Source organism: Onychomys torridus, chromosome 9 (genome assembly GCF_903995425.1).
Source record: "Onychomys torridus chromosome 9, mOncTor1.1, whole genome shotgun sequence".
NCBI lineage: Eukaryota > Metazoa > Chordata > Mammalia > Rodentia > Cricetidae > Onychomys > Onychomys torridus.
Window position 1 is genome coordinate 54,622,151 of NC_050451.1, and position 16,472 is coordinate 54,638,622.

The window sequence follows — 16,472 nt, forward strand, 5'->3', positions numbered from 1 at the left end:
TACTGTTTTGTTGGAACTGGAAATATTTCATTTGGAAAACAAAATTGTGGGTCTATCTATGTCTGTGTCTATCTTCATTCTACCCATAAAATGGGGTATTATTCAGTCAGGCAACACTGACTTTGATCATACAGATGCATCACAACGTTAAGTGACATCACACAGACACAGAAGGGCCTCCCTTACGTGTGGAAACTAGAAGGGCTGTAGAAGCTGACAGGAGGCCAGTGGTGATGAGAAGCAGATGCAGAGAAGTCATGTAAGCTTGCAGATGTGAAGGATGATGGAGGATGAGTAAGTCTATGGATATAATGAACAACCTGGGGACTCAGTTGATAATGTATGCCTAAGGCGTGGTGAGAGAGCCAGCCTGAGATCTTTTTATCGTATGCACAGGGTAATGTACATGAGAATAGAAATCCTAAGTGTGTGTCAGATACGTGATATTCTAGTTTCATTTCTGTCTTGATAAAACGCCCTGACCAAAAGCAACTTAGGAACAGAAGAATTTACCAGGCATACGGTCTCTTGTTACAATCCATCCCTGAGGGCAGGAACTCAGATAGCTAGTCACATCCCACCCATAATCAAGAACAGGGAGAAATGAATGCACACAGGCCTACTTGCTTAAAAGCTTCTCTACTCTCAACTAAATAGATTTCTCTTCTCTTATACTGCTCAGGATCCCCTGCCTAGGGAATGATGCTGCCCACAGAGGGCTGTGCCTTCCTACACTGATTAACAATCAAAACAATCCCCCACAGACATCCTTGGACTGACAGGGTCTAGATAATTCCTCAGTTGAGACTCTCTTCCCAGGTAGCAAGTTGACAGTTAAAACTAACTATCACATGCTAATTAGATTTGCCTGTTTTTTTTTTTTTTTTTTTTTTTTTTTTGTTTTACTCTATGAAATCTTTATTTTCACAATTAAGGGTAATTATACCAAAAGATAATTCACCACATCAGAGGTGCTCTCTTTCTGTAACATTCTGAAAATGTAACAAAATGCAGTGGGTGAATCACCTGATTCTGTGTGACTTCCACAAAAGTACAAAGCAGCCAATGAGAATCCATAGCAGCAGCAGCTGCGCAGGACTGATGGCTTATTTCTATTTTATTCTTTGAGTTTCTTTCTCATTTTCCAAACTTCATTGTTGACTGCATACTTACATTTTGAGAGAACACATTACCAGGCATACATATCAATAAAGACACACTACACAACATGGAGGAGTTCCTGAGGAAAGATCATACCACAGAACAGTGGGGGTGCTAGGGAGAGGAGAGCATACCACAAAGCAATGGAGTTGCTGGGGAGAGGTCACCTACCTTGTTGGAGCCGCAGACAGTCCCGTCTTTCACCCACATATTATGGCTCTCTTTATGATCAGGGGCATATTCCAGGGAAACGCAGATTTGCCCACTTATATTGGCATAAATTATAGTGGCAGATCTTATTCTAACTAAATTGTCACTTCTGTATTTACATATTAATTTCCCACACTTCCGGTCACTATAATTTACAGATAAATGAAAGCCATTATTTTAATAGAGAAATATTTTAATATCATTTCAGATATAAATAGATTTAAATTAAACATTGGAGTTGACAATTAATTTTGAATAATACACAGAGTCTTTCCTGAATTATTAACATTAATGAACAAATTAATTATGAACTCTTCAGTTAGCTAGATTACCATTTGTGATTTCTTCACCTGTATTTGGTCCTTAAACACAGTCAAATCCAAGCTATTTTAACTTTTAAAAATGAGCGATTTGCCTGATAAGATACCTAAATCCACATCCAAAAAGCATCGTCCATCATGCATATTATTGCAATACAATAATAAATGCATATATACCTTAATGGCAGTGCAGAAAAACCCAGGGGAAAGCACAAACACAACGAAACAATAAGAGACACTAGGGGTTGGGGATTTAGCTCAGTGGTAGAAGCACAGGCCCTGGGTTCGGTCCTCAGCTTCCCCCCACAAAAATAAATAAATAAATAAATAAAGAGACAATAGGTACAGAAGAACAATAATAACAATGAGGATTGTTGGTCAGATAAGTAAGAATGTAGACAGAAAATTATGGAATGGTCTGGTCAACAAGGGAAAGGAAACATGCCATCTTCCTGTTCCATACATACAGAGAATGCCTGTCAGTAAGGGAAGTCATCTCCTATGTTAAGTGGCTTTCAAATCAACTTCCTGGCAAGATGGTCTTGGAAGATACTCTCCTTCCACTCTCCAGTCAGCTAGATCATCATAAAAAGCGCCTTTTCTACCATCTCTTTGCCTCTGGACTAACTGACTTCCATGTATGATGAGTCCAAGGCTTTGCACAATAGTCAGACAGATAGATGCACACTTATTCATAAGAAGAAAGCAGACTTAGGAAAGGAAGTGAGAAGCTACATCTGTTAGGCATACTGCTGTTCCCTCTTTAGCTAAGTGTTACTCTTCTAGCCTGGAAGGGCCGGCCATGAAAACCAGTAACCCTGATGCTGGAGGAGCCTTTCTTGCTTTGATGCACATTATAGAAATCTCTTGGCTGGCACCACTTTGAGACCAGCAATCTCAGTGAGGCAGAGGACGCTAATAACTGAAGGGAGTCACCCAAACAATCCAGGTTGAGTTCTTCAGGAAGAAGCACAACTATGATAAAAAGCAGAGGGAGACATGGGTCTACAGAGCAAATCTGCAGCTACAAAAGAGGGAGACAAGACTGGCACCTCCAGCAAATCACATGTGCACACAGCATGCACGTGCGCGCGCGCGCGTGCGCGCGCGCACACACACACACACACACATACACACACACACACAGCATGCATACTGTCTAAGCCACACAGTCAGTAATCACTCCATCACCCAGCTAGTGTGACAGACCATTGCTTCTCTGCCAATCACAGCCTTAGCCTTAACATGTTCCCTCTTCACATATACGATTTATTACAACACACAGACATGGAATTACCCCCACTTCATGCAAACATCCGTTTTTTTTTTTTTCCCCAGCAAAGATCTTCTCATGACAGTCTTTCAAACAAAACAAAACAAAATGCCCACAAGCCCAAATCCTTGGGAAGTCTCCAGGGTGCCAAAACTCAGGTGCTTGCAGGCGGCCCTGAGGTACGATGTCTACAGCTTACTGCCACGTGTCACTGTATGTCAGGAACGCCATGTGTTAAATTCCTGGTGAGCCCTTGGTCACGGCCTTATAGATTCTTCATTGATGTTTCCCTTCCTTGTATTTTAATTTTAACTCTATAGAGAATGTCCATTCCTGGGGATGGAGAGATGGCTCAATTGTTATGAGCACTGGCTGCTCTTCCAGAGGACTTCAGTTTGATTCCCAGCACCCACAACAGTAACTCACAACAATAACTCCTGTTCTAGCTTCCCCAGGCATCAGGCATTCAAGTGGTGCACAGACACATATGCAGGCAAAATATCTATACACACAAAACAAATAAACAGGAATGTACAAAGAAGAATGTCCACTTTGTGTGTGTGTTGTATAAGTGTTTGTACATGGTGTTTATGACGGTCTAGCTGTCTGTACGCATGTGTATAGTAGACCATAGGTCAACGACAGGTGTTCTTTACCTATGCCTCTCCACCTTGTTCTGTGAGACAGGGCCACCCAATGAACCTGGAGCTCACTTAGGGGGTCCTGAGGTCCGTTCACCTGTCACTGCTCTCCAGTACCAGAGTAACAAAAGCATGCCATGTCCATTCTTTGTAAATTTAAGGAGAGAGCATCTAAAGCTTTAAAAGTTGAATATTTATGGCTGATGAGTGGGCCTTCATAGAAATAAAGCACTGAGTGGCAAAAGACAGAGAACAATTCAGGCACAGCCAAATTAGTTCAACTGTGACAACAGCCCAGGTGTGTGGGAAATGGCAGGGAGCTCTTTCTGCACTCCTGACATGTGTCACTGGATTAAACATGTCAGGTGTCACGGTCAGGTGTTATTTTGCTTCCATATGAAAGTAACTGGTGACATTTTCAAGGGTAAAGTGGTAGGGTCTGGTCACATGTCTTAAGACATACTTAGGTGCGCAGGCCTTGTATCCCACAGGGCTGATACCGCAGTTCCCAGATATGTCCGTTTTGGAATTCAGCTCATCGTAGCATTCTTTTGTGCCAAAGTCTGAGTCTGGAAGTTAAACAAAAAAATGTTAGCTGTATTGAGTGTTCAGTCCTTTGTGTTAGAATAGGTCATGAATGATTTCAAAATTCTGAAATGGTTCAGAGTACACTGCACAAAATACAAGCATCACATAAAACTGAAAACAAAGGCATATGGACGAAGGCGCAAAACCATTTCAAACATGATGCCTAATAATATGTAATGCTAATATCCCCATACATGTAAGCAAGAAAGGCAGTTTTTTAAGCAAATAATTGACTTACTGGTGAAAAAGGTGGGCTTTTTATTTGCATAAATGTCTTTCCACCAAACCACTCACTGACTACTTTCATCTGGTTTTTCTAGCTTCGATTCTCCTAAGACCCAAACTTCCTAGACAACAGTTTGTCTTTTCAACCTCCATCCACTCTACTCCTTTGAAACCTCTGACTGGGACTTTTGACCATGGCCTTGCCTGCTGGGAGTAAAGTGACCTGTCACAACAGCAGCCTGTGCAGTTGAGTCGCCTAGAGACACCACCGAACCAAAGTTAATGGTTTATTCTATCTCAGATCATTTGCCAAGTTTGTTGTGGGTAAGAAATATGGATTTTTGAGCTTGGTGGGGGCAGCAAACTATTGCTTATGGAACAGAGAACAGGCAGACTCTGAGTATTTCATAGCTGCAGGGACACTATTAGACCCTCCACACACTGTTGGTGTCTTCCCAGCTTCCTCCTGAGAGTAAACCTGGGCAAGATAGGAGATGAGCGTATGGAGAGATGGCTTCGGTTGCGTCATGGCTCCACATCTGCCACATCAAAGCATGCAGCTGAAAACCTGGGACGCCCACGGGTGAGACACATGGGAACAACCTTCTCCAAATTCTAACTGAAGCCCAATGAACATCAATTATTAACAAATAGCAAAGGAATCCAGACAACGGGCCTCGCCTTTGAGGTCTAGTGGAGTACAACCATTCGTGGCCTCTGCAGGATGCACAGTGCAGAGACAGGCCTTTTCAACAGCAGCCCTGGAGGAGGGAAGGCAGGGCAGCAACCTTTAACCAAAGCAATGTCTCTGCAATTTCACTAACAGAACAAAGACGGCTGGCCACATTAACATAACAGTGCAAGTGTCTTGACATACACATGGGAAATTATCACAAAGGATGCAATCTACAAGGAAAGAAAGTACCAGAAATAGATGGGGAGGAGAGATAGTAAAGAATTCAGTTTGATTCCCAACACTCATGCACATAAAATAAAAATAAGTAAGTCCCCCAAAAGCACCAAAAATAGAAATGGAAGTAATCCTAGATGAATAGATATAAGCATATATTTGAGTTTTGAGGTCAGTGTGATAGTGCACCACTCAATCCATTGTTGCAAGAAACTCGGAGAACACTAAACAGAAGTTCACAGTTGGGCCATGCAAACCAGACCAGAGTTCAATCCCCAGAACCTGCAGCGGGAAGAGGGAACTGGATCCTGAAAGTTGTTCTCTGAACCCCACATAACACATGCACACTTATATGAATACATTCGCGCGCGCGTGTGTGTGCGCGCGCGCGCTCACACACACACACAATCACACACACACACACACACACACACACACACACACACACACACACTACAATGACAGAAAACCAAAACCAAAAAAAAAAAAAAAAAATCAAACAAACAAAAACTAAAGAAAGAGAAAAGCAGTGCATTGTGGGTTCTGGTTTCTCAGAAAACACAGAAACCCCATGGCTGTGGAGTCACTTAGTAATCGACAATAAAATCACTCTCCTTTCTCTACTCAGAAGATTGATTTTCACTCAGGATCCTTTCAAGATATTCTCTTTACTCTGGGTCCATGGAGGGCATTTCTTGAATGAATTGCTTAATGTTCTTTGTCATCTATTTCTTAACTGGGTCTGGTGGTTCTGATTTGTAACCTCAGTTACTTGGGAAGCTGAGGCAGGGGAATCACAAAGTCAATGCCTTTCTGGGATGCAGAGTGAGTTCAAGGTTAGCCCAGGAAACTTAGCAAGAAACTACTTTAAAAACAATGAGCAGAAAGGTAAGTGGGGCTGGGGATGCCAGTGATGGAGAGCAGAGACCACGTGTGGCAGGCATGGCCCTGAATGCAATTCTCAGTACCACAGACAAAATACAACAAACCCATCTACTTCTTTTCAGCACCCAGAAAAAAACTTAAATGGAAAAGTCAAATGGTTGAAAGTACCACTGCCAAATATATCACGGCACTGTTTTGCTCCATTCTTACACGAGCCGTTAACACAGATCCACTGATGGTCTGCACATGGGTGCCCGTCGTGGACGAAGACGTCTTCCTCACACAGTTCAGACGTGCCGTTGCAGTACTCTGGGAGATCACACTCCCCAGTGGCAGGCCTGCACACTTGCCCTTTCGTCTTCACCTGATGGCAGCAGAGAAGCAGAGAGGCACTCTACAAACTGTTCATGTGCATCGCGTAGGTCATTCAGAAATGCATGCTCCTACAACACACCAGCACGGATGGGTAACCCCCTTAAGGCTCCACCCCAGATGAACAGCTACAGGCAATTAATGGCTGCTGAGAGAGGGAGAGCCTCTCTCAGCCTGCTCCAGGGATGTGCCACCTAATTGATTATCCAATGCCAAGTAGTCTGCCCTGACAATATACATACAAACAACAATAAATGAACTCAGCATGTTGCATGTATGTATTTATTAGTTTACATGTAAATATAGATGTAACAATAATTAAATAAAAGAAGCCATGAATTAGAAAGAGGGTGGGATGGTGGTGGGGAGAATTGGAGGGAGGAGGGAGAAATGATCTAAATATATTATATATATATATGAAATGTAAAAATAATAAAAATACACTATTAAACTAAAATATGTGCTGCTTGTGGCATATTTTGACTATAGATGACATGTAATAGGAACAATGTTTCTATTTCAGCCATTTCATACAACCCATACATTCTTGTTTTAATTTTTAAGGAATGAATGTTTGAAATATTATAGAAATTTAAAAGAAAATTAATCTTTCGTGGTTGAAAGAATTTTGCTAAGAATTTTCTGACATTTCTGGTGGGAAATGTATGCAAATAGAATGAAAGATTTAAAATTATTTTCTTAAGAATAGAAATGTCTGGAGACTACCATTGGGCCCCTGCCCTTGGACCTCAGGGAATCCCGAAGAAGACAGAGAGGGATTGTAGGAGCCAGAGGGGTTGAGGGCACCAGAAGAACATGACCCATGGAATCAACTAGGGCTCAACTAAGCATGGCTCCTATGGGCTCACAGAGACTGAAGCCGCTATCACAGCTGGCGTGGGTCTTCATGCACGAGGTCCTTTGCATATATGTTATGGTTGTTAGCCATGGTGGGAGTAGGGGTGTCTTTGTTTTGCCTGATCTTGGGGCCCCTTTCTTCCCACTGGTCTGCCTTGCCCTGCTCTGATAGGAGGGTTTGGGCCTGTTCTTAGTATCTTGTTATGCCATATTTGGTTGAGATTCCTAGGAGACCTGCTCTTTTCTGAGGAGAAATGGAAGAAGAGCAGATCTGGGGGGAGGGGAAGTGTGTGTGTGTGTGTGTGTGTGTGTGTGTGTGTGTGTGTGTGTTGGAGCGGGGCTGGGAGGAATGGAGGGAGGGGAAACTTCAGGCAGGGTGTATTGCATGAGAGAAGAATAAAAAACAATATAGTAAATTTGGAAAAAGAAATTACAAGTTAATTTTGAAAATGATAATATAGTAACACCTGTGATATAAGAACAAACCACCAACAAATGTGAAAAAAAAAAAAAGAAGAATATAAATGTCAACACTCTTTAAAGGAAAAAGCTTGGGTCTGAAGAAATGGCTAAGTGGTTGTGGTTAAGAGCACTGGCTGTTTGTCCAGAGAACCCAAGTTCAGAGCCCCGCACCCTCAGGTCTTATCCAGTCTCAGGAGATTTTACACTCTTTTCTGGCCTCTGTGGGACCAGGTACGCATATGGTACTCAGACAAAACACCCATACACATAAAAATTAAGAAAAGAAATCTTCTTAAAAAAGTAAAAAGAAAGAAAGAAAAGGCTCTTACATTACAATTATCACAGCACGGTCCCTTAGCACAAGCTGATTTGTCTGACAGCCCACAGGTTTTAGGATTACAGCATGGTGGAGGGTTATCATCACAGCCCTGAAAGGCAAACCACATGCCTGAAGAGTCTTCCTGAACCCATTCACACTGGACAGATATTTTAATGGCAACATACTATATAGCCTGCAGATAGATGCTCATCTTTCATGTTGGCAAACAGCAAAAAGAAACTGAGTCACATATTTCCCACCCCGCAGACATTGATCGGCTGACTAATGTTACATCCTACTTGTTTCTATTCCTAGGACAGAGCTTGCTATGTTGGGGATATAATCCTCTGATACCATAGGGTCCATCACAGTGAAGTCAGTGAGATGGGCTCTGGCTCTTGTAGACAAAGGCTAAATAAATATCAGATGTAGGATAAACAGAAGCCATGGTTAGGTCTTATGTGACACTTTTGAGCCTTAATAATATATGTCTCAATAATAGATTATAAGCATTTAAAAGACATTTTTTCTTTTTAAAAAAATTCTGTGTGTCTGTGTTTCTGTATGTTTGCACAAGAGTGTGCCTGTGCCTGTGCATGTGATGTATGAGTGTAAGTGCTCACAGAGGCCAGAAGAGGACATCAGATCCCTTGAGCTGGAATTAGGTGGTTGTGAGTCACTGTGTGGGTGCTGGGAACTGAACGTAGGTGCTCTGGAGAGCAGCAAACACTCTTAATTGCTGAGCTATCCTTCTGGCCCTGTCATTCTTTTCCTTTTGAGACTTAGTCTCATTAGTCCATGCTGGCCTCAAAGGCATTCAGCTAAAGTTGGCCTTGAATGCCTGATGTTTCTGCTCCCATCCCTGCCTCCTGGAGTATTGGGATGGTAGGCATCCACTACCACATCTAGCAGTTTACTTCATTTTTAATTTTTAAAAAGGGCTGGAAAGTTAGTATCTGAACATGACTAAAGTTGTTACTTTTATGTCATTTACTCATGGCTTCTATTTTATGCTCTATGGGTCTGTTTTAATAGCTTTGACAATTAGGGTTTGTAAGTAAACATAAGAAAGGAGAGGTCTTTTTAGAAGATACACACACACACACACACACACACACACACACACACACACACACACAGAGTTTTAATCCCTAGGGATTTGAAATGGTTAAGTTGGGAAAACGTTCCTTAAGCAGACAAGAATCAGCTGTGGAGGTCAGTTGCCTGGAATGACTTCCAGCAAGACACTCATTAGGGCAAGGGAATGTTTCTGTGTCTTGCACACATTACGCCATCCCGAGTATGGGTCCTGTCCTGCACTACATTGACATCTACAGGGAGGGGAATATCACAGTGGTTAGAACTCAATTAGACAATGTCATGAAGCTAAGACACACTGTTGTTAAATTTGAGTGGGAAATTCCAATGTGTTTCCACTCAAGCCAACTGAAGCAAAACCTCAGGTATCAGGCAAGGATTTCTTAAAAACACACTCTTCTGGGGAAGAAAGTGTCAGTGAGGGATTGTCTAGATCAGGTTGGCCTGTGGGCATATCTGTAGAGGAATGTCTTGATTACCTCAATTGTGGGAGGACCCGTTCATTGTGGGTGGCACCGTTCCCGAGGTGTGGGTACTGTACTGCATGAATAAGCATGTGAGCAATCGCTCCCCATGGATGTGAGCAATCGCTCCCCATGGATGTGAGCAGCCCCTGCTGGTTCCTGCTTCCTTGACCTCTCTGCAGTGATGGACTAACTCGGCAACAAACCCTTCTCTTCTAAGTACTTTGTCAGTGTACATTATCCAGCAACAGGAGAGGAAACTGGACACATTGAAGCACCAGAAACACAAGCTTTCTATTGCGAGGGGCACATTCCAGTGACCTCAGCCAATACACAGAAAATCACCAACACTTGCTTCCAGGTCCCCCAGCAGCTGTGATAACTTATTTTTTTTTCCATTTTATCTCTGTATTTTATCTCATTTACCCTCATAATATCTTTCTTTTCCCCTCCAACCCCACAGTTTTATATAAGAGTTGTTTGGTTTGGAAAAAAACTCCCTGTGGGTTATAGGTATATTTTTAAAAAACTTGACTTAAATATTGAATTTAAATTGGTGATTAAATATTGGTAAAAAAAACAATAAGAGTCCATGACCAAACTCCAAATGTGCCTCCCATATTTTCTTACTTCACAGCGAAAGCTTCATGTCTGTCTTTCTGAACAGCAAATGAGTTTAAGGGAAAGGCTGGGGAAGGGCGTGCCCAGGAGGAAGAGAAGGACTTCCTCTTGGGAAGTCACTCAAAAATGGGACTTAATGACGTTCAAAATGGCTTGTTTGAAAAATGAGAATGGAAGGGGCGTGGAAGGAGGGATGCAGACACAGTGGTCCAGGGATGTAACATGCTGATAAGCACGATGAATATGCTCTGGAGGGCTAATGTTCAGGAGTGTGACTGTTGTACATTTGCAGTTTGCTAAGAGGTGGCACTGTAATTCTTATAGAAGAGACAGGAAAGAGAGATTGCGTGGCACGAATTATAGTCTTAACCACTCTCTGAGCGTCTTTCCACTCTAGGAGGGTTTGCAGATGAAGGGTTTATTTTAGCTCACCCTTTCTCCCTTAAGCTGCTTTTTGTCAGGGCATTTTATCATAGCAATGGAAATGAAATAAAGGCAAAATCCTTGTAAGAGATACTTCATATGAATTTCAGTGCTTGCTTTCTCATGTAAAGGCACTGTTTACCTTGTACTGTTGCAAGAAAATATATTCACGCCAAACACTTGAAAATTGCTTAGCAGTTACATCCTAATTCTTAATAGGAGATGAAGGAATGGGGAGAAAATAGAAGGGTGAGGGGAGGCATGTGAGGAGGGGCAGGGGGGAGATAGTGAGCTCATAAGCCAGGCAAGATGGCTCCAGCCCACAATCCCAGCACTCAGGAAGCTGGAACAGGAGAGTTGTTTTGAGTTTGAGGCCAGCATGTGCTACACATAGATCCTATATTGGGGGGAAAAGCATGCTGATATGAGCTGACAGGCTTAGCTGTGGTGGCTTTCATATGGCATGCACATGGTAACTATGCACCATTTCTTCAGTGTCAACTATATACTAATAAGGGGGGACTAAAAACCAAACGTGTTTGTATGGATAATCTACCAGTCAGTGAATCATAGGCCAAGACACTGGTTCACCCTTGAGCCTGTCTGAGTGTCCCTTGCCAAGGCCTTTGTAGAATGACTGTGAGAAATGACGTAAACCGACAGAGGGATAACACAGATGAACACTTCCGTGGTTCTAGCCACATCCTCCTGAAGCAGCACTAACCAGCGCTCCACAGTCACACACTTCGTCTCCTTCCAACACTCCGTTCCCACAAACTTCTGCCTTGTAAGTCGGCTGGAGCCTCAGCTGGTTCTGAAGGCAATGGGACTTCTGACTTGAGATAAAGTCGGAAAACCCCTCCAGGCTGCAGTTACTGAAGGACTTGACGCCACTGTAATGACTGGAAAGAGCCCGAGTGTCACATGTGTGTGCTCAGAGTTCCCACAGGTCATCCACCCTCAGAACAACAGCAGTTAGTCGGGGAGAAAGTACTACACAGAGCATTCAGATCTGTGCATAGGAAGTCAATTGTTGGAGAAGTTCTGCTAAATCCTTTATTAGAATAAGTAGCACGAAATTTTACTGGCATTTATGTGGCAAACTTCGGGTGACATTGGTCTCCTGGTTTAGTGCCTACCTTACATATCACTTCATTTCTTAAGCTGTTGCTTCCTTTTCCTCCTAGAACTGCTGAACTTTGAAACAGACCCACCTTAAGGAAGGCCAACAGTTTTTCTCTCTCTTTATCTACACTTGGTCAGAGGTGATTTCCCCCAAGCCGGTTTTGTGGTTTTTAAATAACTCCTACATCTCTTATCTTCTACCTTAAAATCTGAACTCTGTAAGCCTAGTAAGCAAATCTAAGTATGCATGTATGTGCGTATGTGCATATTCATATGTATACAGGAGTCTGTGTGTATGTGTGTAGGACAGCAGTCAATTTCAGGTTTATGTGGGTCCAGGCAGGGCAGGGATCTTGGTTGACACGGATTCCTGTGCTGTAACACTGACTTAGACCTTTGGTCAGGATGTAGATGCTCTAACAGTAACACTGCACATTCAGAGACAAGCAAGTGTGGGGAAGAAGCATCTGGAGTTATTCAGACTGAGCACAAAACACAGTTGACGCTCTGGGTCACTGAGCTTCACCCTTACTAGATTTGACCAACCCTGGATCAAAAGTACTGGGGAGAACTTGTATCTGCTGAAAGAGAACAGACCGTTTTCCTTGGCCCTGCCTCCTGAACAGCACATCACAACAGCTATTTTCCTAACACTGACTTTAGGCCTGACACACTCATCATCCAGAGGAGGAGTAAAGTACACAGAGGGATGTGCATAAGTAATATGCAGCTCTGTGAGGGACCTGCGCATCTGAGGATTTGAGAAACCTCACATCCACGAGGGCTATCTTAACTGATGAGGGATGACATCTTAATTGTGGACAGGACTGATCCCTGAGCAGGGCTCCTCGACTGTGTAAAATGGAGAGTGTCGCTGAGCGCTGGTACACAGGCACCACTTCCTCTCTGCTCTTGACTGTGGATGTGATGTGCTCCGTGTCTGGAGCTCTGGCTGTTGTCACCTCCCTGCCATGACAGACAGTAGCCTGAAATGTGAGCTTGAATAAGCCCTTTCTCCTTTAAGTGGCTTTGTTCAGGGAATTTTATCACAGCAACAGAGATAATAATAAGACAGTAAGAGATATTTAAGTAATAGGAACTTCAGTCCCTTTTTCTAATACAGAGACAAAGGCACCGTTTATCTTCTCGGCTGTGAAATATAACTCATGCAAAGCACTGAACGGGATGGACATGCCAACTGGCAAGCTGTCGGGGTCAAAATATTGAAAGCATCTGTATCTCACCAATCCCGTGTTGGTAATGAAATACTTTCACTCTCCATGACGGCCTGCAGTTCCCAGAGTCCACCATCTCCTACAGGTTAAGGCAGGAGACTAGCTGAGCAGGAGTGTCCATGCTTGTCATCCATGCTTTCCCCGGAACACCATCGGCTTTGTCTGACCTCTTGTATAGACCACTCCTAGTCTCTCATCAGAGCCCAGTCTCTGTGACTTCAACCCACATTTCCCAGTCACCTTATTCTTCCCCACTCAGTTCACACTGCTCAACATCCTCCTTCCTGTCTCCTCTGCCACACTAATGCTCACACCCTCTACCTGAAAAGCTGTTGCTCGGTGTACATGCATGGTTCTCTCTCTTGCTCACACAGGGATGATTTCTCAGCACATACACACACACACACACACACACACACACACACACACACACACACAGGCTGTGAAAGGGAGGCTTCCCCCATCAGTGTGCTGTCGTGTATGTGCCTGTTCTGTGAGAATGGAATGGACGCTGTTACTGGAACACAGTGTGAATGGCAGCTCGTCCAGGCATGAGTGGGTTCACGGCTCCCATCATTGAATGGACTTGCCGGGCACTCTCTTTCTCCTTCTCCCATTCAAGAGCTTCTGAATTTAGCTGATATCCTTGTACAGATCCTGTCATCTCCCAAAGGGCAATACACAACAATTGTAAAAACAAGTTTATGCTTTTTCATTCATCCATTTTGATATGATGGATACATACTGGGAAAAAATAGCCCAGATCAAAAACCCAAAACCAAAACCCAAAACCCTGTAATTTAAAAATTAATAAACTCCTTTCTAAAAAGCAGCAATCCAAGCCTAGATGGCCTCACTGGTCAGTTCTACCCACTAAGTTAGAAAGCAATGACACCAGTGTGTGAAACCCTCACTGGGTCCCATGGCGGCAGACCACAGCTGAAGGCCAAACGGTTCTCATCAGCACTTTCTCTGGATGGGAAAATGAGGGAACACTGTACTCTGAAGGCTTCCAACCACAAGGGGCCTCCCAGTTTCATTTCTGGTGTGGTAAGGAAGTGCCTTGACCAAATGCAACTCAGGGGAGCAAAGGGTAATCCAGTTTACAGTCCAGGTCACTGTCTGTCAGGGAAAGAAGCCAGGGCTAGAACTCAAGCAGCCAATCACTTTACAGCCTTAGGCAGGAGCAAAGAGAGAATGCAGGCACCCTGGCTTGCTGCCGGGTCAGCAGATAGCCTGCTAATGGCACTGAAAATTACCCCCTGTAGGCAGAGGAGAGGCATGAGCCTTTCATCTTGGGCTTGTTTCATGGATGGCCTGATGAAGAGGCTGGTTGGTATTCATAAGTGTTGAAAAGTTAGCCAGGCCTTGGAATAATCTTTAGTACTTTCTGGAAGGAAATGAAACACAAACATCCACATGCAGTTGCCTCCTCATGACCTAGGAGGTGCTGTTCCAGGTCACTCTATGAATGTTCAAATTCTCAGGTTTTTCAGGTCCCTCACAGAGGGTGATAGAGAGGCTTATGAACTTAAGAACATCTCTGTGTAATTGACATTACCTCTATATAACCCATCGTGCTGTGCTTCAGGAAGTAGGGACTAGGATACAATTTCCCCCCAATACCTTTGACCCAATTGTGTTGTTTGAACCTGTGGGGTTGAAGCTCAGTGACCCAGAGCGTCAACTGTGTTTTGTGCTCAGTCTGAATGACTCCAGATGCTTCTTCCCCACACTTGCTTGTCTCTGAATGTGCAGTGTTACTGTTAGAGCATCTACATCCTGACCAAAGGCCCAAGTTAGTGTTACAGCACAGGAATCCGTGTCAACCAGGCTCCCTGGCACCCCACTCACAAGAGGTGCCGTCTACGGAACTGTTTGAATTCTGTTCACCGAGACACTCACCATTCCACACGGTCTTTGGCTCTAAACGTAATTGTACTACAGTATGATAAGCAAACATCAGCATGAAACGATTTTCTTTCTTTCTCCACTAACTGGCTTTGGGGAGTTCCCACTGAGGCCGCTGAATTGTTAAGAAATACTGGACAGGGCCTGGGGCTGTGCCTCAGTTGGCGGACTGCCTGCTATGTTGGGTAGTTTTTTGCCATCTTGACACAAGCTGGAGTCATCTGGGAAGTGGGACCCTCAACTCAGAAAATGCCTCCTCTGTCAGCTTGGCCTGTGAACAAGGGTGATTGGCTAATGGTTGGGGTGGTTTGGCCCAGCCCACTGTGGGGTGTGTCCTGAGCTGAATAAGGAAGCAGGCTGAGAAAGGAGGAGCTGGCCAGTAAGCAAACTCCTCCACAGCTTCTGCCTCAGCTCCTGCCTCCAGGTCTCTGCTTCAGCTCTTGCCCTGACTTCCTTCCCTCAGTGGTGAACTACGACATGGAAGTGCGAGATGAAATAAACCCTTTCTTCTCCAAGTTGCTTTTGATCATGGTGTTTTAGCACAGCCATTGAAACCCAAGATGCCCAGTTTCTAATGGGTTAGTTTTCTTTAACTAAATATAGAGGAATTAGCTTAATAGAAACTCTAGAGTTGAGGCATGGAAGCCAAGGCTCTTACATCGCTTCCGGATTCATCACACAGACGGAAACTCCGCACTGGCACTTGCTCACATCATCATAGCCTATTCCCATGCTGAGGCTCAGCAGCTGGACTAAAATAATTGCAACCGATTCCAGACTTACGGCTTTGGAGTACTGAAAAGAAAACACGTCAGACCATAAATGTGTGCACACACATTGTGGGAGCCATTTGACTCATGGCTAGGAAAACATGATTGATAATTCACAATAGCCACATAGTAAAATAAAGGGGAAGCAGGCATTGTGCTAGTCACAGAAGCGCCACCCATGTTGCAATATTGTGTTACAGGCAACACTATGAACACAGGAGTGATCTAAAAATAAGTGTCTTTTAATAATGTGAGTGAAAAACTCAGAAAAAATAATTTAATTTAAAGGGATAAATTCCAGTTAGAATATTGGGATGCATAATAAAAATAAAATTGTAGGGTCTGGAGAGATGGCTTACTGGTTTAGAGCACTTGCTCTTCCAGAGGATCCAGGTTTGATTCCAAGCACCCACGTAGATTCTCACAACTGTCTATAACTCTATAACTCCACTTTCAGGAGAACTGACACCCTCTTCCGGCTTCTGAGGGCACTTGTGGTGTACAGACTCCTGTGCATGCAAAACACTCATACAGGTAAAATGAAAATAAAACAAAAAGTAATCAGCCAGGCAGTGGTGGCTCATGCCTTTAATCCCAGCAC

The 16,472-nt window shown here is 43.6% G+C and overlaps 1 protein-coding gene across 1 annotated transcript in view; it reads right to left on the bottom strand.

The window, feature by feature from the left end:
- Adam2 (ADAM metallopeptidase domain 2) overlaps positions 1–16,472 on the bottom strand; it is a 47,233-nt gene that overhangs the window by 7,587 nt on the left and 23,174 nt on the right. Inside the window, exons 11-16 of the mRNA XM_036200031.1 lie at positions 15,760–15,896; positions 11,555–11,732; positions 8,235–8,333; positions 6,382–6,577; positions 4,069–4,174; positions 1,333–1,516 (exon numbers count right to left, since the gene is read on the bottom strand). Coding sequence (XP_036055924.1) covers positions 1,333–1,516; positions 4,069–4,174; positions 6,382–6,577; positions 8,235–8,333; positions 11,555–11,732; positions 15,760–15,896 — 900 coding nt within the window. The remainder of the gene's footprint in view (positions 1–1,332; positions 1,517–4,068; positions 4,175–6,381; positions 6,578–8,234; positions 8,334–11,554; positions 11,733–15,759; positions 15,897–16,472) is intronic.